At 40.0% G+C, this 26,620-nt stretch overlaps 1 protein-coding gene across 4 annotated transcripts in view; it reads left to right on the top strand.

Annotated features, from left to right (window-relative positions):
* Lrrc69 (leucine rich repeat containing 69) overlaps positions 1-26,620 on the top strand; it is a 184,758-nt gene that overhangs the window by 140,743 nt on the left and 17,395 nt on the right. For 2 of the 4 annotated variants that reach the window (XM_030253831.1, XM_006538295.4), the window contains one exon: positions 1,614-1,729. In XM_030253831.1, coding sequence (XP_030109691.1) covers positions 1,614-1,724 — 111 coding nt within the window. In that variant the 3' untranslated portion in view covers positions 1,725-1,729. Of the gene's footprint in view, positions 1-1,613; positions 1,884-19,655; positions 19,819-26,620 lie in introns of those variants that run through there. The other 2 variants (XM_030253832.1, NM_028499.2) reach the window with 2 other exon arrangements.

The raw sequence follows: 26,620 nt of genomic DNA, 5'->3' as shown, positions 1-26,620 counted from the left end.
CCAAATTTGTCATCTATTGGTTATTATCTGTCATTTTAAAAATTTATTTCTTTTGCTTATTCTTCCTCTTGCCTTTATTTCTGGGTAGGGATTTCCTAAACAGTGTCCTTCAGAAGAGGGAGTGCTGCTCTTCCAGGCGTCCTCAAGTCCAAAGTTGATGTTCTCTGGCTCTGTTTGCTAGTTCTATGCTATGTGCATACATAGACTAATCACAGTGGTCAGAGGTTGTTGATTCATGATGGCTGAGTTGTAGAATGAACAGCTCTCTCCCAAGGTATGTATGTATGTACGTACATATGTATGCATGTAAGTATGTATGTACGTATGTACATCTGAAGGTAGGAGATAGAAAAACTATTTGTCCAAAAAAATAATTAGATGAGCTCTTGTGCCTTCAGTGTGGGAAATGAGCTCCTGAAAGGCAAAATAAAAATGTTCACCAGGGAGTTCAGGACATACCTACTGATTAACAGCTTTGTGGGAAAACATTAGCCTTCTAGGACCAAAAAATAATGTATGGTCAGAATATCACTTCCTAGTCACTGTTCAGGTAGGGATGATAGTACTCTAACCATGACTTCTGTTTCTCACTCATACATGGGCAACATCAGAAGGCTAGTTCTCTTGAGAGTGAATGGTAATCTTTCAAATATCTAAATAGGACTTCAAACTTTGGTGAAAAAGTGAGCAGAATAGTAATCAGATATCTCATGAGGTTTGTGATGATACTGGCTACAGGATGTTTTGGCGAAACTAGGTATCATTGACCAATTAAATCTCAAGTCATGTCTCTGCTTTGGATTTCTTCAATGAGTGCTATGTTGACTTTAAAGCTTTTACTCGCCCCACTTTTTGACATCGAGGAGATCAAAGGAGGCCTTGCAAATGTTGAAGCTGTGAGTGTTTAAGATATGTACATTAGATTGGCTGGCAGAATTTTGACTACCTATTTTGTGCACAGAGAAGTATGACAAGAGATATCTGAAGTGTAAAACCTTAAGTCATATATTGATTAGCTTGATTGAGACCAAGGCTGTGATGATCTTATTGAATATTACAGAAAATAAACAAACAGTATTAGAATTGCCATATAGGAAGTATATGGAACACAGGCAAAACCAGGAAGCTACTCAGCACGTACTTGCTGCTTGATAATTAAAACCTTTTTCAAATAACAATCAAATTCCTGCAGCATGTATGATTTTCACAGGCATCCCTAGTATCATATGGTCAAACTATGCATTAGGGTTTGGATAAAATCACATATAAATTTTTTATCATTTAAATTTTGTTTAGTGTTAAATATTCCTTTGTCATCTGGTTAAGCTTGTTTATTTGTATGTAGTAAAAGAACAAATTAGATATAAATGGAATCATGTGTTCTTTAGAAGTCAATGTTCTGAAACTTCTGAGAAAGGGACTATTTTATTAAAAAATACTAGAGAACCAGGCTTAGTGATGGTTGCCTATGATCCTAACATTTAGATGGTAGATGCAGTAGAATCATGAGTTCAAGAGCATCTTCAGCTTTCTCAAACACAAAACGAAATGATCCTACCCTTGACCCTACTGCTTGGAACTATCTTAATTTGACCTTTAATCTTTCATTTTAGAACTGGAAGATAAGCAGAAACCTAAAGCTGATTCCTGTCCAGACATCAGTCTGTTCCTATCAATGCTTTGACCAGCGTGATCCTGATGTCTTTGGAATTGCTCAAGAGTAGAGCAGGTGAGATAGTCCTTCAGAACCTCATTGGGCCAGGTGTCTGCTGTGCCCCAGGTCAGCGCATGCCCCACTGATGATGCCTTTCTCTGACTTGTCACTTTCAATTTATTAAGCAAAGGAAGATGAGTCACTCAATTATAAAATTTATGCTACAAGTACTGCGGTCTGCATCTAGATGGTTCTGTTTTTAGATGTTTTACACGCCCCCCCCCATTGGCTTAAAAACACACATAAAAATGTGAAGATATGAATCTGGATGACACATGAATGTTGACCTTTTCCATTCCTTTATGAGTCCCATCCCTTTTTAAAAAAATTCAAAGATGAATTTAATGGAGAACCGTGTTTCATTGCTGAGCGTTTCACAGCTGAAAGACAGATACTCATTTGAGCTGGGTAGCTATGTTGTATTTGCAGGATTTCACTTGAGCCACTACTGTCTGGTGATAAAATATAGACTCTTCATTCAGCTGAAAAATGAGTAGAAGGCTGGAAAGTCAAGGGAAGTAACTCTGAAAACCATTATTCTTTACAGAGTTCTGATAAATACATTTGAAAAAGTCTTTGGTATGGTGGGGGGAATAAAATATGGAGTGTGAAAAGTGAATTAATTTAAAAAAAGAGGAATTGATCAGTCTAAGGAAAATTACTGATATGAAAGTGTGAATCATTTCCTTTGAGGAAATAGAGAAAACTAGGAAAAGAACTTACGAGAATATATGTTACATTTTGCTTAAATAAGTGGTTCTTAAAGTATGATTTTCATTCAGTGTTGTCCAGAAAATGGTCTGGCCCTACACTAGGATGAGTGAAGCAGAAACTGTGAAGATTTCTGGGCAGTTTCTGTGGCCATAGCCTCCTGAATGACGTGTCTGTGTGTTCAAGTTTGAGAACCACAAAGAAATCTAGCTTGTAAGAAAGTTAATCATAAATTTACATTTAAACTCAGCTAAAAATGCATTACTTCATGTGACTATTTGATGGTCCTTTTGCTAGAGGGCCAAGTGGAGCTTCTGTTTCTATACTTGTCCCACTGCTGCTGTCCTTGAAAGGACTTAATTGATTCAATTCAGGGCACTTCTTTATGCATCAAAGTTACCTCTGGCATAATTGCCAAGTGAGATCTATGGAGCGCAGCTAAGGCTTTCCGTTTCAAAGAATAAGTCCCTGGTTCTGCTCAAACAGTTACTTCAAGGTACCCTTAAAAGGGCTCCATTAAACAAGAATGTACCTTAAACAAAAATAAACAACTGAGACCAACAGCGAGCTCACTAACCGTGAGTCAGTAAAACATACTACATGTGCCTACTGAGAGAAAAATTATTTCAGTAATTGTATTTGATTAGGGAAGTACATTTTTATCTAGTTTATATTGTATAAACATGGTTTGTTTATCATTTGAGCCCTATGACTTCAGCCATAATCTACTCCTCATCTTGTTCCTGAATAGAAAATTCTACCCACCCATCCATCGCTATACTTCAATAGGCAGTTCAGGCATTTTCTTGTAGTTCATGTGACTCCTGCTCCCTCTCTCTGCCCTTGCTGCTATGTTGAGTTCATAGGTGAAGGTCATTGCAGTCTGGCTTCTCTTCACTATCCCACAGTAACTATCTTTCCAAGGTCATTGCCTACTTCTTTCTGATTACCCTTCTGATTACCCTACTTCTCTCAGAGACTGCTCCTCTCTGCAGATTTAGTCTCCACTAAGCATCTGTTAAACTGGAGTCACAGCCTTAGATTAATCTGTATTCCCTATGCATTTAATTGAAATTTTTTTCTGTGCTCTTCATTAAAAAGCAAGCAAACAAGCAAACAAAGAACAAGCAAACTGGCATTCTGTGAAACTCTTAGGCAGGTGTCATTCTCTTCTTTCCAGGCCCCTTCTGTTTAATGAGCAACTCATCCACTTCTACCCATTCAGTTACTTTCACTCATCACACCATGACCATCAGTGAGTGACTCAGCCTTTGTCTTCACCTTTGACCTATAGCTCCAAGTTTTCAAGTTTCCACATACATAAAAAAGAATGGAAGTATTATAAGACTGTTCTTTTCCTATTAATTTATGTATTAAACAATTATTTGCTGAGTGGCTGCCCTCTACGGAGTATAATTTTCTCTACTAAATCTGTAACAGTGAAATAGATTAATGGGGTCTTTGCCCTCATAGAGATTTCTTTTTAATAGAGGCAAGTGAGAAACAATTTGCAAACAATATGCTAAATAAAATAGAATTTGAAAGATATAGAATGATTAGAATAATATTTATGTGGGAATATTTATCACTGATCTAGAAGGAGAAAAGCAGAGAGCCCTATAGACATTTTAAGTAACAACTGGTTGGTTGAGGATATGGAAGGCTAACAGCCCAGCCCAGAATCTACTGGAAAGCATCAAATAACTGATATCATTGTTTTGACATCCTAGCTCTGTCATCATTGTTCAGACATAAGTGTTCTGATATCCAGCTATGCAGTGCTTCTGGGTACATAATCAGGTATAACCTGTCATCAGGGGAACAACATTAGGAAAGGATGCATCCTAGCTTATCCCATGAGGCCACCCAAGGCTTTGAATCACGCGTTAAGTCAGGAACTTCTTCCTCTACACGGGTGTGATGCATGTGAGGGTGATGTATCTTTCTGACAGTTGTAATACATCTGAGATGCTGGATTTGAAACCCTGAAAATGTTTTCCTTTTTTAAAGTTATGGCCGTCCTTTATCTAAAGTCTAGAACATGAAAAAATTCCAAATGATCTAGATTCCTTTTCCCCTTTGTTTGTCTCTTTCATAGACAGTCTCTAGGATTTCCATTTTCACTCATTTACCTCAGAAGGAGAATAAAAATGAGAAGGAAGTCTCCTTCATTGTTTGTTTTACTTTTTTATTTTTTGCCAATGCATTCAATTTATTTCAACTGCATGGAAAAGATGACAAGAAAGAACTTCATGGAATCACAATCTCCTCTTCTCTTCTCTTCTCTTCTCTTCTCTTCTCTTCTCTTCTCTTCTCTTCTCTTCTCTTCTCTTCTCTTCTCTTCTCTTCTCTTCTCTTCTCTCCTCTCCTCTCCTCTCCTCTCCTCTCCTCTCCTCTCCTCTCCTCTCCTCTCCTCTCCTCTCCTCTCCTCTCCTCCCCTCCCCTCCCCTCCCCTCCCCTCCCCTCCCCTCCCCTCCCCTCCCCTCCCCTCCCCTCCCCTCCCCTCCCCTTCCCTGATATTTTCTTTTTTTTTTCTTTCCATTTTTTATTAGGTATTTAGCTCATTTACATTTCCAATGCTATACCAAAAGTCCCCCATACCCACCCACCCCCACTCCCCTACCCGCCCACTCCCCCTTTTTGGCCCTGGCGTTCCCCTGTTCTGGGGCATATAAAGTTTGTGTGTCCAATGGGCCTCTCTTTCCAGTGATGGCCGACTAGGCCATCTTTTGATACATATGCAGCTAGAGTCAAGAGCTCCGGGGTACTGGTTAGTTCATAATGTTGATCCACCTATAGGGTTGCAGATCCCTTTAGCTCCTTGGGTACTTTCTCTAGCTCCTCCATTGGGAGCCCTGTGATCCATCCATTAGCTGACTGTGGGCATCCACTTCTGTGTTTGCTAGGCCCCGGCATAGTCTCACAAGAGACAGCTACATCTGGGTCCTTTCGATAAAATCTTGCTAGTGTATGCAATGGTGTCAGCGTTTGGATGCTGATTATGGGGTGGATCCCTGGATAAGGCAGTCTCTACATGGTCCATCCTTTCATCTCAGCTCCAAACTTTGTCTCTGTAACTCCTTCCAAGGGTGTTTTGTTCCCACTTCTAAGGAGGGGCATAGTGTCCACACTTCAGTTTTCATTTTTCTTGAGTTTCATGTGTTTAGGAAATTGTATCTTATATCTTGGGTATCCTAGGTTTTGGGCTAATATCCACTTATCAGTGAGTACATATTGTGTGAGTTCCTTTGTGAATGTGTTACCTCACTCAGGATGATGCCCTCCAGGTCCATCCATTTGGCTAGGAATTTCATAAATTCATTCTTTTTAATAGCTGAGTAGTACTCCATTGTGTAGATGTACCACATTTTCTGTATCCATTCCTCTGTTGAGGGGCATCTGGGTTCTTTCCAGCTTCTGGCTATTATAAATAAGGCTGCTATGAACATAGTGGAGCATGTGTCCTTCTTACCAGTTGGGACATCTTCTGGATATATGCCCAGGAGAGGTATTGCTGGATCCTCCGGTAGTACTATGTCCAATTTACTGAGGAACCGCCAGACTGATTTCCAGAGTGGTTGTACAAGCTTGCAATCCCACCAACAATGGAGGAGTGTTCCTCTTTCTCCACATCCTCGCCAGCATCTGCTGTCACCTGAATTTTTGATCTTAGCCATTCTGACTGGTGTGAGGTGGAATCTCAGGGTTGTTTTGATTTGCATTTCCCTGATGATTAAGGATGTTGAACATTTTTTCAGGTGCTTCTCTGCCATTCGGTATTCCTCAGGTGAGAATTCTTTGTTCAGTTCTGAGCCCCATTTTTTAATGGGGTTATTTGATTTTCTGAAGTCCACCTTCTTGAGTTCTTTATATATGTTGGATATTAGTCCCCTATCTGATTTAGGATAGGTAAAGATCCTTTCCCAATCTGTTGGTGGTCTCTTTGTCTTATTGACGGTGTCTTTTGCCTTGCAGAAACTTTGGAGTTTCATTAGGTCCCATTTGTCAATTCTCGATCTTACAGCACAAGCCATTGCTGTTCTGTTCAGGAATTTTTCCCCTGTGCCCATATCTTCAAGGCTTTTCCCCACTTTCTCCTCTATAAGTTTCAGTGTTTCTGGTTTTATGTGAAGTTCTTTGATCCATTTAGATTTGACCTTAGTACAAGGAGATAAGTATGGATAGATTCGCATTCTTCTACATGATAACAACCAGTTGTGCCAGCACCAAACTCCCCTCCCCTCCCCTCCCCTCCCCTCCCCTCCCCTCCCCTCCCCTCCCCTCCCCTCCCCTTCCCTGATATTTTCTTTATTCACATTTCAAATGTTATCTCCTTTCTCAGTTCCCCCAAAACTCCCAATTCCATTTCCTCTCGCCCTGCTTCTATGAGGGTGTTCCCTGACCCTTACCTCCCCACCCTGACATTACCCTACACTGGGGCATCACTTCAAACAGAAGTGTATTTAGAATCATTAATGAATTGTGTAGCGGTCTGTAGTGACTAGACATAATTCAAGTAGCACCTCTGGTTATTTTGTGTACATATTTGCATACATAATCTGACACAAGATTTCCCTAGTTACTGGTCAATCCTTTCCTTTCCATATCTTTCCTTTCCTATCCTAACCCTATTTCTTCTTCTTTAAACCCTTTTGTTACCCTTCTTCAGCATCCTTAGGCTGTGACTGCAGTAATTGTTCAAAATTTCTAGTTATATTCAATGTTTCAAACAAATTTACAAAACGGTATAAGATGATTTAGAAGTCAAAGGCCCAATTAGTTTGATGAAGGTATTATTATTGTTTTTTATAATCAAAGCAATAAATCATTAAAGGAATTAGCTGTTTGGAAAATTCTAGGTTAAAACATTATCTTGTGGATTAATATAATTATGAAACTGGAGATTTCATTTTAAACTAAAGAAGTTTTAATAAAAATAGATTTTTATCCATTGATAAATCTTCTAAAAGCCATAAAATAATATTGCAAATATTATTGGTATGTCTTCTTTGTATGGCCTTTGTGTAGTTTATTATTCTGTGAGAAAAATAAATGTGCAGAAGTTGCTTGGTCTTGCTAAATAACTGTTTGTTTCTTGGTTATGAGAAAGTCCCAGGGCAGCTTACTCCTCAAACCCACCATGGGAACATTGGGAGCCTTCTCAGGCCACAGGGCTCTCAGTTGTAGAAGGCTCCACTTTGAAAAAATAACCTTGAGCCTCCTCTGGCAATCCTGTCACTACGAGATAGTGAAGGGCCACTGAGGGATTAGAACACATCGACAGACATCACTTTGAGTTGCAGGAGAGGGCTCCTGAGGACCCCTGCAGGCACTGCAGACTCAGGTGAAGGATATGAATAAGACAAATTATGTGTTGCCAGCCAGCGTAACCACAGGCTTGTTTCACAAGGGCTTCTTAAGAAACAGTCCATTTTATTCCTGAGAGTTGGTAAATGTTTGGGGAGAGGAAGAAACAAGACAGCAAGTGGGAATCCTGAGACTGGGCTGTAGGCATTTGCCTAGGAAATTTAGACAAACTGTTCTTCTGTTCATTGTAATTATAATAAAAGCCCATGATTTCTTTCTGAACCAAGGAAATTAGCAGTTGCTTGTGCTTGTGCCAATGTATATTGAGGACAAAGTGGATTTATAGTACTTTAAAATTGTTGAATTAAAATGCATCTGTCAAATAATACTAGCCTAAGGAAGAAGGCACTTTACAAAGATATCTTCTTCTGAAATGCTTCTATTTTGTGCCAGCAATTATACCTCCAAGAAATATATATTGTTACCTCCCATAGGGAAGACATTATCTTGACTTGAACGTGGACGGGCTCTCAAAGAACTGCTAGCTGCTTGGGGAGTGCTTTGCACTAAGTCAGAATAGCTCTTCTCTGCAAAAAACCAAGAACCTCTCTCTTGTATCTCTTGGCTAGTGTTTATCATTGTACATGTTTTGGGATGCATTATACCTTGCCAGGAGGAGCTGGTAGAAGCCATGGAGTCGGAGCTGTAGTGGGAAAGTGAGCTTCCTGAAGATTCCCACCATTTTGCATCACTGTGATGGGTGAATCCTGGACAGGCATAGTCCCAGGCCCCAGGGCCTTAATCTCCATATTGCTTCTTGCTGCTAATATGTTTTCTCATGGTTGTCATTATTTTATTCCTAATTTTTCTGATATAGTATGATTGGCAAAGAAAGATCCTTTCTGTCTATAGTCTGTTATGTTCGCTTTCCTGGGTGTTAGCCCTCTGTTGGACAAATTTCCTTCAGATCAACATGAAGATGAACTTTAATGAATAAGGCTATATAGATGTATCAGTGATTTTATAGAATTCCTGATTTGACTCAAATAATTTCATGAAGTTGAAAGTTTACAGTTAGAATCAAGGGTAGAATGGGCCGCCTCCTTGTAGAATAGTAAAGGAGGCATAGGTTAGAAAAGGTATTCAATGAGCTTTCATATGTTCCAAGAACATAAATTGCTCAAAGAAGAGTAAGCTTGGGCCAGGCGGTGGTGGTGCATGCCTTTAATCCCAGCACTTGGGAGGCAGAGGCAGGCAGATTTCTGAGTTCGAGGCCACCCTGGTCTACAAAGTGAGTTCCAGGACAGCCAGGGCTACACAGAGAAACCCTGTCTTGATAAAGCCAAAAAAAAGAAGAGTAAGCTTGGAACAAATTTATGTTGAAGGAAAACATTCATCCTGGGTTAGGTCCAGGGAGAAGGCCACAGGTTCAGTGTTCAAGGTCATGAACAAGGAGTGGGTAATTCTATTACATTAAAAACTATTACTTTGAACTTATAATGAGCTTATGGAATGAAAGGTAGAGAAAACTACTGCTTAAAGGTGTAATCAACAATCCTGTTTAACTTCCTATATTGTAATATTTTTATCTGAGTTTTAAAAAAAATATTGGATATTTTCTTTATTTACATTTCAAAAGTTTTCCCCCTTCCAGGTCCCCCCTTTGGAAGCCCCCTCCCATCCCCCTCCCCCTGCCTCTGTGAGGGTCCTCCCCCACCCACCCACCCACTCCTGTCTTTCCACCCTGGCATTCCCCTACACTGGGGCATCGAACACACTCAGACCCAAGGAACTCTCTTCCCACAGATGTCCAACAAGGCCATCCTCTGTCACATATGCAGCCAGCTCCATGGGTCCCTAACGTATATGCTTTGGTTCGTGGTCCACTCCCTGGGAGCTCTGGGTGGTCTGACTTGTAGCACTGTTGCTCCCTCCATGGGGCTGCAAACCCCCTCACCTCCTTTAATCCTTTCTCCAGCTCCTCTATTGAGGACCCTCCTCGCCCCCCCCCCCCAACGCTCAGTCAAATAGATTGGCTGTGAGCTTCTGTTTTTGTGAGGCTCTGGCAGAGCCTCTCAGGAGAAAGCCATATCAGGATTCCATCAACAAGCACTTCCCAGCATCCACAATAGCATCTAGATTTGGTAACTTTATATAGGATGGGTCCCCAGATGGGGTAGTCTCTAGATGACCTTTTCTTCAGTCTATACTCCACACTTGGTCTCCATATTTCCTCTTCTGAGTATTTTGTTCACCCTTCCAAGAAGCACTAAAGCATCCACATTTTGGTTTCTTCTTAGGCGTCATATTGTTTGTGAATTGAATCTTGGGTATTCTGAATTTTTGTGCTAATACCCACTTATCAGTGAGTACATACCACGTGGGTTCTTTTGGGACAGAGTTACCACACTCAGGATGATATTTTCAAGTTCCATCCATCTGCCTGTAAATTTCATGAAGTCATTGTTTTTAATAGTTGTATTCCATCATATAAATGTACCATATTTTCTCTATCCGTTCCTCTGTTGAGGGACATAGGGTTATTTACAGCTTTTGGCTATTATAAATATGGCTACTATGATCATAGTGGAGCATGTGTCCTTATTACATGTTGGAGCAGCTTCTGGGTATATGCCCAGGAGTGGATAGCTGAGTCCTCAAATAGTACTATGTCCAATTTTCTGAGGAGCCACCAGACTGATTTCCAGAGTGGTTGTACCAGCTTGCAATCCCACCAGCAATGGAGGCATGTTCCTCTTTTCTCCACATCCTCTCTAGCATCTGCTGTTACCTGAGTTTTTGATCTTAGCCATTCTGACTGGTGTGAGGTGGAATCTCAGGGTTATTTTGATTTGCATTTCCCTGATGATTAAAGATGTTGAACATTTCTTTAGGTGCTTCTCAGCCCTTCAAGTTTTCTCACTTGAGAATTCTATGTTTAGCTCTGTTCCCCATTTTTTATAGGGTTATTTGTTTCTCTGGAGTCTAACTTCTTGAGTTCTTTGTATATGTTGGATATTAACCCTCTATTGGATGTGAGATTGGCAAAGATCTTTTTTCCTTCTGTTGGTTGCCGTTTTCATCTATTGACAGCGTCCTTTGCCTTACAGAAGCTTTGCAATTTTTTTCTTTATTTTTTATTTCATTTTTTATTAGGTATTTTCTTCATCTACATTTCCAATGCTTTCCCAAAAGTCCCCCATACTCCTACTCTGCTACCTACCCAGTCCCACTTCTTGGCCCTGGTGTTCCCCTGTACTGAGGCATATAAAGTTTGCAAGACCAATGGGCCTCTCTTTCCAATGATGGATAACTAGGCCCTCTTTTGATACATATGCAGCTAGAGACACGAGCTCTGGGGGGTACTGGTTACTTCATATTGTTCCACCTATAGGGTTGCAGACCCCTTTAGCTCCTTGGGTACTTTCTCTAGCTCCTCCATTGGGAGCCCTGTGATCCATCCAATAGCTGACTGTGAGCATCCACTTCTGTGTTTCCTAGGCCCCGGCATAGTCTCACAAGAGACAGCTATATCAGGGTCCTTTCAGCAAACGCTTGCTAGTGTATGTAATGGTGTCAGCATTTGGAGGCTGATTATGGGATTGATCCCTGGGTATGGCAGGCTCTAGATGGTCCATCCTTTCGTCTCAGCTCCAAACTTTGTCTCTGTAACTCCTTCCACGGGTGTTTTGTTTCCAATTCTAAGAAGGGGCAAACTGTCCACACTTTGGTCTTCGTTCTTCTTGAGTTTCATGTGTTTTGCAAATTGTATCTTGTATCTTGGGTATTCTAAGTTTCTGGACTAATGTCCACTTATCAGTGAGTACATATTGTGTGAGTTCTTTTGTGACTGAGTTACCTCACTCAGGATGATGCCCTCCAGGTCCATCCACTTGCCTAGGAATTTCATAAATTCATTCATTCTCCATTGTGTAAATGTACCACATTTTCTGTATCCATTCCTCTGTTGAGGGGCATCTGGGTTCTTCCCAGCTTCTGGCTATTATAAATAAGGCTGCTATGAACATAGTGGAGCATGTGTTCTTCTTTTTTTTTTTTTTAAATATTTTTCTATTATTATGTATTTTCCTCTATTACATTTAGAATGCTATCCCAAAAGTCTCCCATACCCTCCCCCCCCACTTCCCTACCCACCCATTCCCATTTTTTGGCCCTGGCATTCCCCTGTACTGGGACATATAAAGTTTGCAAGTTCAATGGGCCTCTCTTTCCAGTGATGGCTGACTAGGCCATCTTTTGATACATATGCATCTAGAGTCAAGAGCTCCGGGGTACTGGTTAGTTCATAATGTTGTTGCACCTACAGGGTTGCAGATCTCTTTAGATCCTTGGATACTTTCTCTAGCTCCTCCACTGGGGGCCCTGTGGAGCATGTGTTCTTCTTACCGGTTGGGACATCTTCTGGATATATGCCCAGGAGAGGTATTGTGGGATCCTCCGGTAGTACTATGTCCAATTTTCTGAGGAACTGCTAGACTGATTTCCAGAGTGGTTGTATAAGCCTGCAATCCTACCAACAATGGAGGAGTGTTCCTCTTTCTCCACATCCTCGCCAGTATCTGCTGTCACCTGAATTTTTGATCTTAGCCATTCTGACTGGTGTGAGGTGGAATCTCAGGGTTGTTTTGATTTGTATTTCCCTGATGATTAAGGATGATGATCATTTTTTTCAGGTGATTCTCAGCCATTAGGTATTCCTCAGGTGAGAATTCTTTGTTCAGCTCTGAGCCCCATTTTTTAATGGGGTTATTTGATTTTCTGGAGCCCACCTTCTTGTGTTCTTTATATATATATTGGATATTAGTTCCCTATCTGACTTAGGATAGGTAAAGATCCTTTCCCAATCTGTTGGTGGTCTTTTTGTCTTATTGACGATGTCTTTTGCCTTGCAGATGCTTTGCAATTTTATGAGGTCCCATTTGTAGATTCTCAATCTTTCAGCACAATTCATTGCTCTTCTATTCAGGAATTTTTCCCCTGTACCCATATCTTCGAGGCTTTTCCCCACTTTCTCCCCTAAACCTGATAAACAGCTTCAGTGAAGTAGCTAGATATAAAATTAACTCTAACAAATCAATGGCATTTCTCTAAAGGAAGGATAAATATGCTGACAAAGAAATTAGGCAAACAACACCCTTCACAATAGTCACAAATAATATAAAATACCTTGGTGTGACTCTAACAAAGGAAGTGAAAGATCTGTATGATAAGAACTTCAAGTCTCTGAAGATAGAAATTAAAGCAGATCTCAGAAGATGGAAAGATCTCCCATGCTTGTGGATTGGCAGGATCAATATAGTAAAAATGGCCATCTTGCCAAAGCAATCTACAGATTCAATGCAATCCCCATCAAAATTCCAACTCACTTCTTCAACAAATTAGAAAGGGCAATCTGCAAATTCATCTGGAATAACAAAAAACCTAGGATAGCAAAAACTCTTTTCAAGGATAGAAGAACCTCTGGTGGAATCACCATGCCTGACCTAAAGCTGTACTTCAGAGCAATTGTGATAAAAACTGCATGGTACTGGTATAGTGACAGACAAGTAGACCAATGGAATAGATTTGAAGACTCAGAAATGAACCCACACACCTATGGTCACTTGATCTTTGACAAGGGAGCTAAAACCATCCAGTGGAAAAAAGACAGCATTTTCAACAAATGGTGCTGGCACACTGGCAGTTATCATGTAGAATAATGTGAATTGATCCATTCTTATCTCCTTGTACTAAGGTCAAGTCTAAGTGGATCAAGGAACTCCACATAAAACCAGAGACAGTGAAGCTTTGCAATTTTATGAGGTCCCATTTTTTGATTCTTGATCTTAGAGCATAAGCCATTGTTATTCTGTTTGTGAACTTTTCCCCTGTGTCCATGTGTTTGAGACTTTCCCCCACTTTCTCTTCTATTAGATTATTGTGTCTGGTTTTATGTGGAGGTCCTTGATCCACTTGACTTGAGCTTTGTACAGGGAGATAAGTATGGATCAATTTGCATTCTTTTACATGTTGACCGCCAGTTGACCCAGTACCATTTGTTGAAAATGCTGTCTTTTTCCCACTGGATGGCTTTAGCTCCTTTGTCAAAGATCAAGTGACCATATATGTGTGGGTTCATTTCTGGGTCTTCATTTCTATTCCATTGATCTACCTGTCTGTCACTGTACCAATACCATGCAGTTTTTTTTTTTATCATTGTTGCTCTGTAGTACAGCTTGAGGTCAGCGATGGTGATTCTCACAGGATTTCTTTATTGTTGAGAATAGCTTTGGCTATCCTGGGTTTTTGTGATTCCAAATAAAATTGTGAGTCACTCTTTCTAACTGAAGAATTGAGTTGGAATTTTCGTGGGGATTGCATTGAATCTGTATATTGCTTTCAGCAAGATGGCCATTTTTACTATATTAATCTTGCCAACCCAAGAGCATGTGAGATCTTTCTATCTTCTGAGATCTTCTTCAATTTCTTTCTTCAGAGACTTGAAGTTCTTGTCATACAGATCTTTCACTTGTTTGGTTGGAGTCACACCAAGATACTTTATATTGTTTGTGACTTGTGAAGGGTGATGTTTCCCTAATTTCTTTCTCAGCCTGTTTATCCTTGAGTATTGGAAGGTCACAAATCAGTAGTCTTACTGATTTGTTTGAGTTAATTTTGTATCCAGTCACTTTGCTGAAGTTATCATCCGTAGGAGTTTTCTGGTGGAATTTTTGGGTCATCTAAGTATACTATCATATCATCTGCAAATAGTGATATTTTGACTTCTTCCTTTCCAATTTGCATCCCTTTGACCTCTTTTTGTTGTCTAATTTCTCTAGCTAGAACTTCAAGTACTATATTGAAAAGAAAGGGAGAGAGGGCAGCTTTGGCTAGTCCCTGATTGTAATGGAATTGCTTCAAGTTTCTCTCCATTTAGTTTGATGTTGGCTACTGGTTTGCTGTAGATTGCTTTTACTATGTTTCCGTATGGGCCTTGAGTTCCTGGTATTTCCAAGACTTTTACCGTGAAGGGATGCTGAGTTTTGTAAAATGGATTTTTTTTTTTTATCATTTAATGAAATGGTCATGTGGTTTTTTTTCTTTGAGTTTGTTTATATAGTGGATTACGTTTATATATTTTCTGATATTGAAAACACCATACATTCCTGGAATGAAGCCTACTTGATCATGGTGAGTGAGCGTTTTGATGTGTTCTTGGATTCAGTTTGTGAAAATTTTTATTGAGTATTTTTACATCAATATTCATAACGGAAATTGGTCTGAAGTTCTCTTTCTTTGTTGGGTCTTTGTGAGATTTTGGTATAAGTGAAAACTGTGGCTTCATAGAATGAATTAGGTAGTGTTCCTTCTGTTTCTATTTTGTGGAATATTTTGAAGAGTGTTGGTATTTGGTCTTCTTTGAAGGTCTGATAGAACTCTGCACTAAACCCATCTCATCCTGGGCTTTTTTTGGTTGGGAGACATTTAATTACTGCTTCTATTTCTTTAGGGGTTAGGGGACTGTTTAAATGGTTTACCTGAAATTGGTTTAACTTTGGTATTTGGTATCTGTCTAGAAATCTGTCCATTTCATCCAGATTTTCCAGTTGTGTTGAGTACAGGCTTTAGTAGTACTATCTGATGATTTTTTGAATTTCCTCAATTTCTGTTCTTATGTCTCTCTTTTCATTTCTGATTTTGTTAATTTGGATTGTGTCTCTGTGCCCTCTGGTTCATCTGGCTACTGGTTTATCTCTCATGTTGATTTTCTCAAAGAACCAGCTCCTGGTTTTGTTCATTCTTTTTTATAGTTATTCTTGTTTCTACTTGTTTGATTTCAGCCCTGAGTTTGATTATTCCCTGCCATTTACTCCTCTTGGGTTTATTTGCTTCTTTTTGTACTAGAGCTTTCAGGTGTGCTGTTACGCTGGTAATCTATTTTCTCTTCAGTTCCTTTTTCGAGACACTCAGAGCTATGAGTTTTCCTCTTGGCAGTGCTTTCATTGTCCGATATGCTTGGATATGTTGTGCCTTCATTTTTGTTAAATTCTAAAAAGTCTTTAATTTCTTTCTTTATTTCTTCCTTGACCTATTTGTCTTGAGTAGAGTGTTGTTCACCTTCGAATCTTCACTCTTTTCTCTACCTGTTATCCTTAGGTTTGGTCTTCTCATTGTGTCTCATCTCAATTTCCTGGATGTTTTTGTTTGGGAGTCTTTTGGATTTTGCATTTTCTTTGACTATTGTTTAAATGTTTTCTATGATATCTTGTGCACCTGAGATTCTCTCTTCTATATCTTGTATTCTGTTGGTGATGCTGGCATCTATGATGCCTGATCTCTTTCCTAGGTTTTCTATCTCCAGGGTTGTCTCCCTTTGTGATTTCTTTATTGTTTCTATTTTCATTTTTTGAGCCTGAATGGTTTTGTTCAATTACTTCACCTGTTTGGTTGTGTTTTCCTGTATTTCTTTAAGGGTTTTATGTCTTTCCTCTTTAAGGGCTTCTATGTGTTTACCTGTGTTCTCCTGTATTTATCAAGGGAGTTATTTATGTCCTTCTTAAAGTCCTCTATCTTTATCATGAGATATGATTTTAAATCAGAGTTTTGCTTTTCTGGTGTTTTGGGGTATCCAGAGTTCACTGTGATGGGAGAACTGGTTTCTAATGATGTGAAGTAACCTTGGTTTTTGTTGCTTATGTTCTTGCCCTTTCATCTCACCATCTGGTTATCTGTTGTTAGATGTTCTTGGTGTCTCTCACTGTGGCTTGTCCCTTTTGCAAGCCTGTGTGTCAGTATTCCTGGGAAACCAGTTCTCTTTGGGAGGAATTTGGTTATGGAGAGGAGTGGCAGAGTGTCAGCTCTGGGGTGCAGATACAAACCAGAGGGATCCTGTCTTCTGCCATTCCTTGGTTCCTGTGTTATGATGGCTCTTGAAAGGTCCGTTTTTGGCCAGGAATTTGAACAGAAGTGATGGTCTTACCTGTGCTCACAGGTGTGTCAGTACTCCTGGGAGACCAGCTCTTTCTTGGTGGTATTTGGGTATGGAGTGCTGTGGCATAGGATAAGCTCTGGGATCAGGGGGAAACCATAAGGCTCTTGTCCCAGGGTGCTCCTTGGTTCCTGTGTCCTTAGGTTTCTAGGTACGTCCCTCTGAGAAGAAGTGGTGATCTTACGTGCAGTCACAGGCTTGTCAGCACTCCTGGGAGGCTAGCTCTCTTCCAGTGGTATTTGTGTATGGAACGCTGTGGGACAGGATCAGCTTTGGACACTATGGCATAGGATCAGCTCCAGTTCCAAGAAACTGGAACACATACTGAAAACATTTTCATAATATTTATTCTGCAGATCTATAGTGTAGTATTTGCAAAATTAATGTTATTCCTGGTATCTTCCTTCCTTTTTTAGTATTTTTTTATAGTCTTCCTTCATTTCCTTGACAAGGCCTATGCCAAGGAAATTTAAAAAGCTAATATGAATGGATTGTTTTCTTTGTTTCTTCCTTAACATATTGATCATTGATATATATAGAAAAGCTGTTGAGTTTTGCATGCCAATTTTGGATACTTTGCTGAAAGTATCGGTTTTAAGAATTATCTTGTGAAGGCAGCAGTTTCCTATTTTACTTTGCCATAGACATGAGTGCTTCCTTTATCTCTATCTCCTACTTCATAGGATAGCTGTTCTTGAACTATCCCCATTCTTAGAGACTCCATTTGTCTATACACAGTTTTCATACACCATCATTTTCCCAATATATCTTACTTTTGATCCTTGTTGAAGTAACTTTCAGAGATTGCCTTACTTCTCTTCTAATAGGTTACCAAGTATCACTAACTAGAGTTCAGTACTTTTTCCATTATCTTTCTCACATTAATGTTTGCATTCCTAAATCTACATAGCTTTCATAGATGTGTACTGAAACTCTGACATAGTTGTGCTATATTAGCACTACCTTAGAAACTTCTTTCACAACCCTTTATACATTTCACAGATGAAAATTTATAGACCATATTTATATTGTACTAGAAAAAATTTTGTTTATTTAAAACTCAAATCAAGCCCTAAAGCCTGTATTTTAGGTGGCAGCCCTACTTTATAGTAAATCTCAATTTTGCTGTCTTTAGTCAACCAGCATTCTGATATTTTCCAGCATAGACTTTTCCTTTTATATAAATCCCACATATACCACTATGTAAAAGGCATACTATTTGTATCTCCTAATGGTTTTCTTTACAAAAACTGTAATAGCTTATTATAAATTCTTTACATTGAATTTTCTTCACTGTTAGTCTGTTACAGACAAATCATTATGCACAAAACACAGAGACATTTAATAGCTTCGGGTTATGTTCTGAACAAAGCCCGCATTTCTTAACATTTGTTTGTCTTGACAGGCCTCTAGTCTACCTGCCTCTCCCTCTCTTGACACACTTTTTTTTTTTTTTCATGACCCCTTTTTCTAGTCACTTTCTGCATCAATTACTTTTCTTGCTGTTGTGGCCAAATCTATGACAAGCAGCAAATTAAGGGAGATTTGGTGAATTTTGGCTTCTGATTTGAAGACATGCTGTTCCTCCTATCAGAGCAGGCAGAGTGGCTTGAGTGTGAGGGGTCTGGTTTAAGTGCATCTGAAGTTAGAATGCAGAAAGTGGAGTTGGGCTGTGATGCTTTTGAATGTCTGCCTCACTTCTTCAGCAAGGCTTCCCCTGTAGCGGGAAATATTAAAAAGAAAGGGCAATTTCCCATGCTACACACTGCTACTCTCAGCCCCAGTGGTCTTGCTGGCCAGTTCTTATCATGGGGAGACTCTCTGACTCAGAGCTCCAAAATCTCTCCACTGAGCTCAGTAAGTTTCTACTGGCGGGTCACTATCATGCCAGCCCCATGCTTCAAAACACCTACTTTGTGGTGAACATCAGGCAAACCCACATTTTGCTGCCATATCTCTCACTCTTGAACCCAGAAGAGCCGCTTAGTGAAGGAAAACACAACACAAACTTAGTTCAGAAACAACAGTAACTCAATCTCTGGGTGCAACAACTAAAATCCTACTCTTGTAAGCCTAATAAGGCTTTTAATAAAATATAAATCCTTCAGTGGCCAACCTGGAAGACACTACTAGCTACAGCTAGTCCTACAGACTGTCCCTGTCCCCAAAAGACCCTCCTCTCTCTCTTGCTTCCTCTCTTAGCCCATCCAAACTGGAAGTCCTGTGTACTTGTCTAGTGATTGGCTCCTTTACTCATTAGGGGATGGTGTTTATTATCAGCGGATTGGAGTACTGTTTCTTCCTACTAGCTTCTGACATGATTTGCTCTACATACTGCAATAGGGCCATATGCATTTTCCCTAAACTCTAAAGGGCTTTTATATGACACCCCTATATCTATGGCACAGAATAATAATTCCTTTCTCAAAGAATTATTATAAAGTTGAAGTGAATTGATACAGGGAAGCATTTTAGCTTGGCACAGTGAGACTTAGGCAGTGCTTGTACTGCCAATGAATGAGTACCATGAATTTCTAGACTAGTTGATTTATAATGAATACTAAGAGAAGAATCTGGAGCAATGTAGTGAGCAGCATAATAGAGGGGAATTTTTAAGCAAAGAGGAAAAGATCCTAGTACTGTCTCCATGAATGAGATAAACAGATGTCGAGATAACACTGGTTGGAACTGAACATGGGAGATAAGATTCACAGGACCATTATTTTAGAAGCCATGGCATGATCGATTCTGTAAGAGGACTAAAGCACATCACTGAGCATCACTGTCGTATAGTTTGGTAAAGGGCTCAGAACATGGTTTGGCTTTGGTAGGAAATACAGGATTAGTTTTAGATCTGGAAAATTAAGGATGTTAACAATTATTCTTGGGACCACTCCTTAGGCTTCCCTAATTTTTTTTCTTTTTCACTGCTAGGCAGGAACTGGGGACTAGAGAAGCATCTGGTACCAACACCACAGACTTCTTCAAGCTAATTGAAAATCCTTAGTCACATGGTACTGGGCTTTGCATTCAAGCTAAGTGAAAATCCTTAGTCACATGGTACTGGGCTTTGCATCCTTTTTTTGTTTTTACAAGTTTGGGCATATTCAATCTTCATCTACTATGTTATACTCTATAACAGAATTATCTAAAATTTCCAAGCTGAGAAATTATTGTCAGACTAAAATTACTCACTCAGACAAATAAATTGGTTTCAAGTTGATTTGTTTTCTCTGAATGCATTTTAGAAGTCAGACAATGGGGAGAGTAACACTTTTCTGATGCAGATATTTATAGAACCAAATACTTTTAATAAGTTGTTTTTAGGAGTTAATTATTTCTAACTAACTGAAAGTCTTCACATTATTATTTTTTTCATTTACTTGAATATGACAGCTTGTATTAAGAGCCAGAGTTATTTATGGTCCATTACATTTTTGTATAGATACTTATGGAAATTTAATGTTATGAAATTCATATCAAGTAAAGTTTATTTTTTATTTTTTTATTAGATATTTTCTTTATTTACATTTCAAATGATATCCCGAAAGTTCCCTATACCCTCCCCCCTGCCCTGCTCCCCAACCCACCCACTCCCACTTCTTGGCCCTGGCATTCCCCTGTACTGGGGCATATAAAGTTTGCAAGACCTAGGGGCCTCTCTTCCCAGTGATGGCCAACTAGGCCATCTTCTGCTACATATGCAGCTAGAGACATGAGCTCTGGGGAAAAAGTTCTTTTTCACAATGTTATGTTGCTTACAATACTGAAGATCATCCTCCCTGTTTAGTACATTGGATTTTCTAGGCACATGCCACATGATCAGTAAGTCTGATTGAATGTGTTTTGCTAAACTTAAGAATTGTTTAAGAAATCAAGGTGTCACAATCTAGACAACAGAGTACCAGAATGCTTAAGGAAGCAGGAGGAGTGAAATAACCAATGAGATGCTGTCAGACATTTTTGCTTGGCCTGTTCTGTGAAGTTATGGTGTCTGCTAGCAAGATGCGCACATGCCTCTAGTGTTATGTGAAAGATGCAGGCACTCCCTGGGCCGGAAGGCTCCCAGGGAAACTTCATTGTGAATGAAATGCTCTTTTTTTTTTTTTTTTTTTTTTTTAATATCATTTAGAGAGTACTGATGATTGAATGAAGCCATCTCTTGGGACTCTTTAGTTGTGTGATTCCAAGAAAGCTGGTCATTACCAACAAATTAAGGCTTGGTGGATCTAGCCAAGAATGTTGCTTAATGTTCACAGGGAGAACTAAGGAATATTGTGAATGATTCCAAGTTAGTGGAGAGGGCCTGGGGTTTGCAAGATATTTCCTCAGTCTTGACTGATTTTATTTAATTAGAATTTCTTTTTTGGTATCCTTGTGGGACTCTAATAAAGAAGAAACCATCAGACAGAGGCTAATTTATTTCAGCCTAGTTAGGATTCATCAGACTGGTTCTTGCAATAACTCAACACATGATGAGCCCAGAAGGGGAATCATAAAGGGAAAATGGAGTGAATTACTTGGCTGCTGAAGAGAGAGTGGGAAGGGATAGTAGGCAGTTCCCTTTAGGGTGTGCTGGAGAGCGCCCTGAAACCTAAGTTCTTCTCTCTTTTTATGCTAATACCTTTCTGAGAGTCCCCAGAACAAAGCAACTTTCCCCCAGTCACAGAGTACATAAGTAAGTAGCAAAGCAAAAACAACCTCCAATTTCTTAGATGTGCAAATTAAATTATAGCAAACTTAGATGTGCTGTACCTGGTCTTTCTCAGTGAGTTCCCATTGTTCTGTGTTTCGTTCTCCCATCATTGCCTCAGATGTGCTGTTACAGTATTCAGCGATCCAAAAGAGAGTGCACTCTTCTTCCCTCTCCCCTCCAGCTCTTCTCTTTCCCATCAGTCAAGGATATTCTAAACTTTGACATTTTAGAAACATCTTATTTAAATACATGAAAAGGCATACATAAAGAGAATAGATTTAACGCTGATTTGCTGTGAATTTTAAATTCCTTTTCATATTTCAATGTACTTTAATTTTGTTTCTGTGGAATTTTGTTTCTGTGAATAAAATTTTGCATTTCTTCACAAGTTCTGGTAATTGTTCTTTCCTAAAAATGACATTTAACCCTCACAGTGTGGAATGCTAGCTAGAATTTCATTTTGGAGCTCGTGAGTTTCCTCCATGACTTCATTGGCTTTAATGAGACCTGTTGGTTATGAAACAAACTTTCCTTTTAAACTGTTATGCATCGTGCTAAGTCCACTGTTGTTAGGATGGGCTTCATAAAGCATCAGTGATTGGCTTCTGTGTTAGTGATCTCTCTATGCACACATGCTCTTGTGTATATGAACACTGTGCAACTCTTCTGTTATGTTCTGTAGAAGTGCTGCAGATAGGTTTGGAAGTGACAGTCACCCATTTTCACCTCCCTTTCAGGTTTATAAAATATCTGGTCCATTCTCAGGCTTCACAGGGCATGGCGGTGTTAAGGGTTGAAACATTAAGTGGTTTTAAATGAAACAGGCAAACCCGGCAAAGAAGCCTGCTTTATCTTTTTAGATGTGAAATGATTATTTTTGAAAGCAACCTTCCACTCAGTGATTAGACATGCATTGCTAAGTACTCATTCCCCAGCTGCTCAATTTTCTCATCTATTCAACTAAAGCTCACCATGACAGAGCCATTACTTGGTCCATAGACAAGCTCAAGAGGTGCTGCCTAATATTGCCTGCTCTCAGTTGTTCATGCTCATGCTCACTGATACCTTGCAAATAGGCACAGAATGGTCCTATGGCCTGGTTTCCCACAGCTCCTTTGGGCACTAAAAGCTCCATTAACGGTCTTGGAGCATTTATATGGAGGGATTATGACTCTTTCTTGCCATTAATCTTAGCAGAGTTCCTTAAGCCTTAAACATGAACATCTAGAGGAAAAGAGGCTTTCAAGAGGTGGGAAGAAATATTAGTGGAAGTATATTCTTGCTCTTCTTTAGGGCTGACTTCAGAAATGCTAGCATGCCTTGTCTGATAAAGTAACCACAGTCAACTCCTTACTCCTTCCTGTCTGGAAGAAATAAAAGAGGGAACTTAGAATTCTCAGCATCTAGGGATATTGTGAAACAGTGTCAACTGCACAAAACTCATGAAACATTTAGGTGAAGGGACGTCTGGGATGGAAATAAATAAAAACACAAAAGGGCTGGGAGACACAGAAACATGCAGCAATTGAAAATCACTGAGAGGGAAATGCAAATCAAAACAACTCTGAGATTCCACCTCACACCAGTCAGAATGGCTAAGATCAAAAATTCAGGTGACAGCAGATGCTGATGAGGATGTGGAGAAAGAGGAACACTCCTCCATTGTTGATGGGATTGCAAGCTGGTACAACCACTCTGGAAATCAGTCTGGCGGTTCCTCATAAAATTGGACATAGTACTACCGGAGGATCCAGCAATACCTCTCCTGGGCATATATCCAGAAGATGTCCCAACCGGTAAGAAGGACACATGCTCCACTATGTTCATAGCAGCCTTATTTATAACAGCCAGAAGCTGGAAAGAACCCAGATGCCCCTCAACAGAGGAATGGATACAGAAAATGTGGTACATCTACACAATGGAGTACTACTCAGCTATTAAAAAGAATGAATTTATGAAATTCCTAGGCAAATGGATGGACCTGGAGGGCATCATCCTGAGTGAGGTAACCCAATCACAAAGGAACTTGCACAATATGTACTCACTGATAAGTGGATATTAGCCCAGAAACTTAGGATACACAAGATATAAGATACAATTTGCTAAACGCATGAAACTCAAGAAGAATGAAGACCAAAGTGTGGACACTTTGCCCCTTCGTAGAAATGGGAACAAAACACCCATGGAAGGAGTTACAGAGACAAAATTTGGAGCTGTGACGAAAGGATGGACCATCTAGTGATTGCCATATCCAGGGATCCATCCCATAATCAGCTTCCAAACGCTGACACCATTGCATACACTAGCAAGATTTTGCTGAAAGGACCCAGATATAGCTGTCTCTTGTGAGACCATGCCGGGGCCTAGCAAACACAGAAGTGGATGCTCACAGTCAGCTATTGGATGGGTCACACGGCCCCCAATGGAGGAGCTAGAGAAAGTACCCAAGGAGCTAAAGGGAACTGCCACTCTATAGGTGGAACAACAATATGAACTAACCAGTACCCCGGAGCTCTTGACTCTAGCTGCATATGTATCAAAAGATGGCCTAGTCGGCCATCACTGGAAAGAGAGGCCCATTGGACTTGCAAACTTTATATGCCCCAGTACAGTGGAACGCCAAAAAGGGGGAGTGGGTGGGTAGGGGATTGGGGGGTTGGGTATGGGGGACTTTTGGGATAGCATTGGAAATGTAAACGAGGAAAATACCTAATTAAAAAAAAAAAAGGAAAAAAAAAAAAAAAGAAAATCACTGAGAATTTAATAGCATACCTAAAAAAGTACTGACCATTTAGAAGGAATGTCCCTGGCCTATTTTTGATATGTTTCTATTTCTCACAAGCAAACTCAGGAAATACTTCTCTAGTCATTGATTAATAAGTGTCAAGGCATACCAGAGCTGACATATAGTCAGTTCCAGCGCGCAGCGTTTACTTTGCTGTCTGTTGATCAGTAGTTCATGGGATTCTCACCCAGAATATTTAGAAATACATTTAAGTTGAGCCTAAGTAAAATCTCGCCCAGTGGCTATTTCAAATTGCTAAGTTCTTTCTTCTATTTCTGGAAGTGCAAAAACTCTGCTCGTTTTTGAAAACAGAAAGTTCCTCTTTTCACTGAGAAGTCTTCAGGACAGAACCCACAATAAAATATTGAGACATAGACATAGACATAAGACATAGTCTTAAATGAACACAGAAATGAAGTTTGTACTAGGCTATTACAAACTATAAATTAAGATATTTATCTTAATTTACATGCAGGATTCTGCCTGCCTCAAAAATCACATCATCTCTTGACAGTGTGAGAAAGAAAATAGAAACTGCTAGCCTAAATGGAAGGGAAAAATTGAAGCTGGCAATTGAAGAAAACCTCAAGTTTCATATTTCCAGCTCTCCACATGACTTCTGCCCTTTCTGCCAGTTTCCAGAGAATAATATAGTTAGTAAAAACTATGAAAACTCCTCAATCCTTGTGGCTAGTTTCAGAGTTAAACTCTCCCAGGCTGCACAAGAAGGTCTCTCCACCAGTGGGTTAGACTGTCAAGGGAGAGTAAAAAAGCACAGAGTGTACTCTGCCTCCTGTTGTTGGTGGAATGTGTGTTATCTTGATAGGACAGTGAGTTGATGCAATAGGCCATGGGAGCTGTTGCTCCTGTTGATATCACGACTGACCTGAGCTTAGCAAATCTTGCCTGGAATAATCACCTTTATCAAGGTGATTTTAGCTGTTCAGTATTGGCTACGTAGCCACTAGGTGACACTGTTGCTTCAATAATTAGTGTAGGAAGCACTCTTCTCGTTTTACAGGTTCCCATTCATTCTTCTGCCAGACAAAGTTGATGCTCACAAAGCCAAGAAGCGACAGAATTAGAATTCAAGTCTTCCTTGATATCATGCTATTAACAGAGTGGTATTGTTATTAGCGTTCTCACGCCCGGCCAGGAAGAACACAGCAAACCAGAATCTTCTGCGGCAAAACTTTATTGCTTACATCTTCAGGAGCAAGAGTGCAAGAGAGCAAGAGACGAAGAGAGGGAGTGCCAGAACCCCGTCCCTTTTAAGGAGAATTATCCTCCACCTAGGACGTGTTACTCCCTGATTGGCTGCAGCCCATCGGCCCAGTTGTCATCACGGGAAAGGCAGAACACATGGTGGGAAAACTGCCCCTGCATGTGTGCAGACTATGTTTACCACTTAGAACACAGCTGTCAGTGCCATCTTATAATGGCAAATGTGAGGGCGGCTCCTCACAGATCCCCCTTTTCTTTTAATAAGAGCAATAGGCCACCCATATTAATGAGAGTGGAGATAGAGGTCAAATCCCCAGTGTGCAGGTAAAGGAGCCATGTACAGGATTAGCTCTTAGGCTCACAGGCTTTTACCCAGAGCAACCCTGACCTGCTCCTGTGTCGTTTTGCCTGGAGAGAAGGACACTTGGACACTCAACCTTCTTGAAAGATGACATGTCTCCCTAGAATAGGCTCATATATGCCGCAGAGCCTTTCTACTGCAGTGCTTAGCCGTGCAACTCTCTCGGGCTGCTGAAGCACACTCACTCTATCCCGTGCAATGAGACTAGCCTCATGGGGTTTAAGAGCTGAGTGGCCAGCGACCTATTGCTTAAGCATAGATAACTATATATCAGGGGAAGCACCATGTTCTAGTCCTGCAAGCGCCTGGGCAATAACCACCTTGTCTCTCCTAGTTTGGGCCTTAAGCTTACAGACCAACCAAAGAAGCAACACTAATCCACAGCAAAGTGTATCTCCACATAATCCCACCCCCATCCATTCTTTAAAGAAGGAAAATGCTGAGGAGATCCAATTGGGTAATCCTTTGATCAGGGACAGGTCCAAGCGCTTGGAGTTGACCTGAATGATGGCAAGTCTCAATTCCCGAAGGGTCTGTTCAAATTCAGCCGTCCAATTCTGTAACATATACTGAGAAAGACCTTTTAACAAATTAGCTGCCCTAGTAAATTTCTCATACTGAATGGAAGTAATGCACAATCCCGGAAACTTTTATTCACATCCCAGCCACTTCTAAAAGATTTACTGCATTGACCACATAACAGGAATCTGACACAATATTAAGGGGTTCTAAAAAGGTTTTTAAAACTTCTAAAACCACTAAACATTCTACCACTTGAGGTGAATTTTCATTATATTGTTTGGATACCACTTTACCATTAGCCACATAGGCAC

Source organism: Mus musculus, chromosome 4 (genome assembly GCF_000001635.26).
Source record: "Mus musculus strain C57BL/6J chromosome 4, GRCm38.p6 C57BL/6J".
In the NCBI taxonomy this organism is placed as follows: Eukaryota; Metazoa; Chordata; class Mammalia; order Rodentia; family Muridae; genus Mus; species Mus musculus.
The sequence above is the reverse complement of the archived record's forward strand: the minus strand, read 5'-3'. Positions and strand labels throughout refer to the sequence as shown.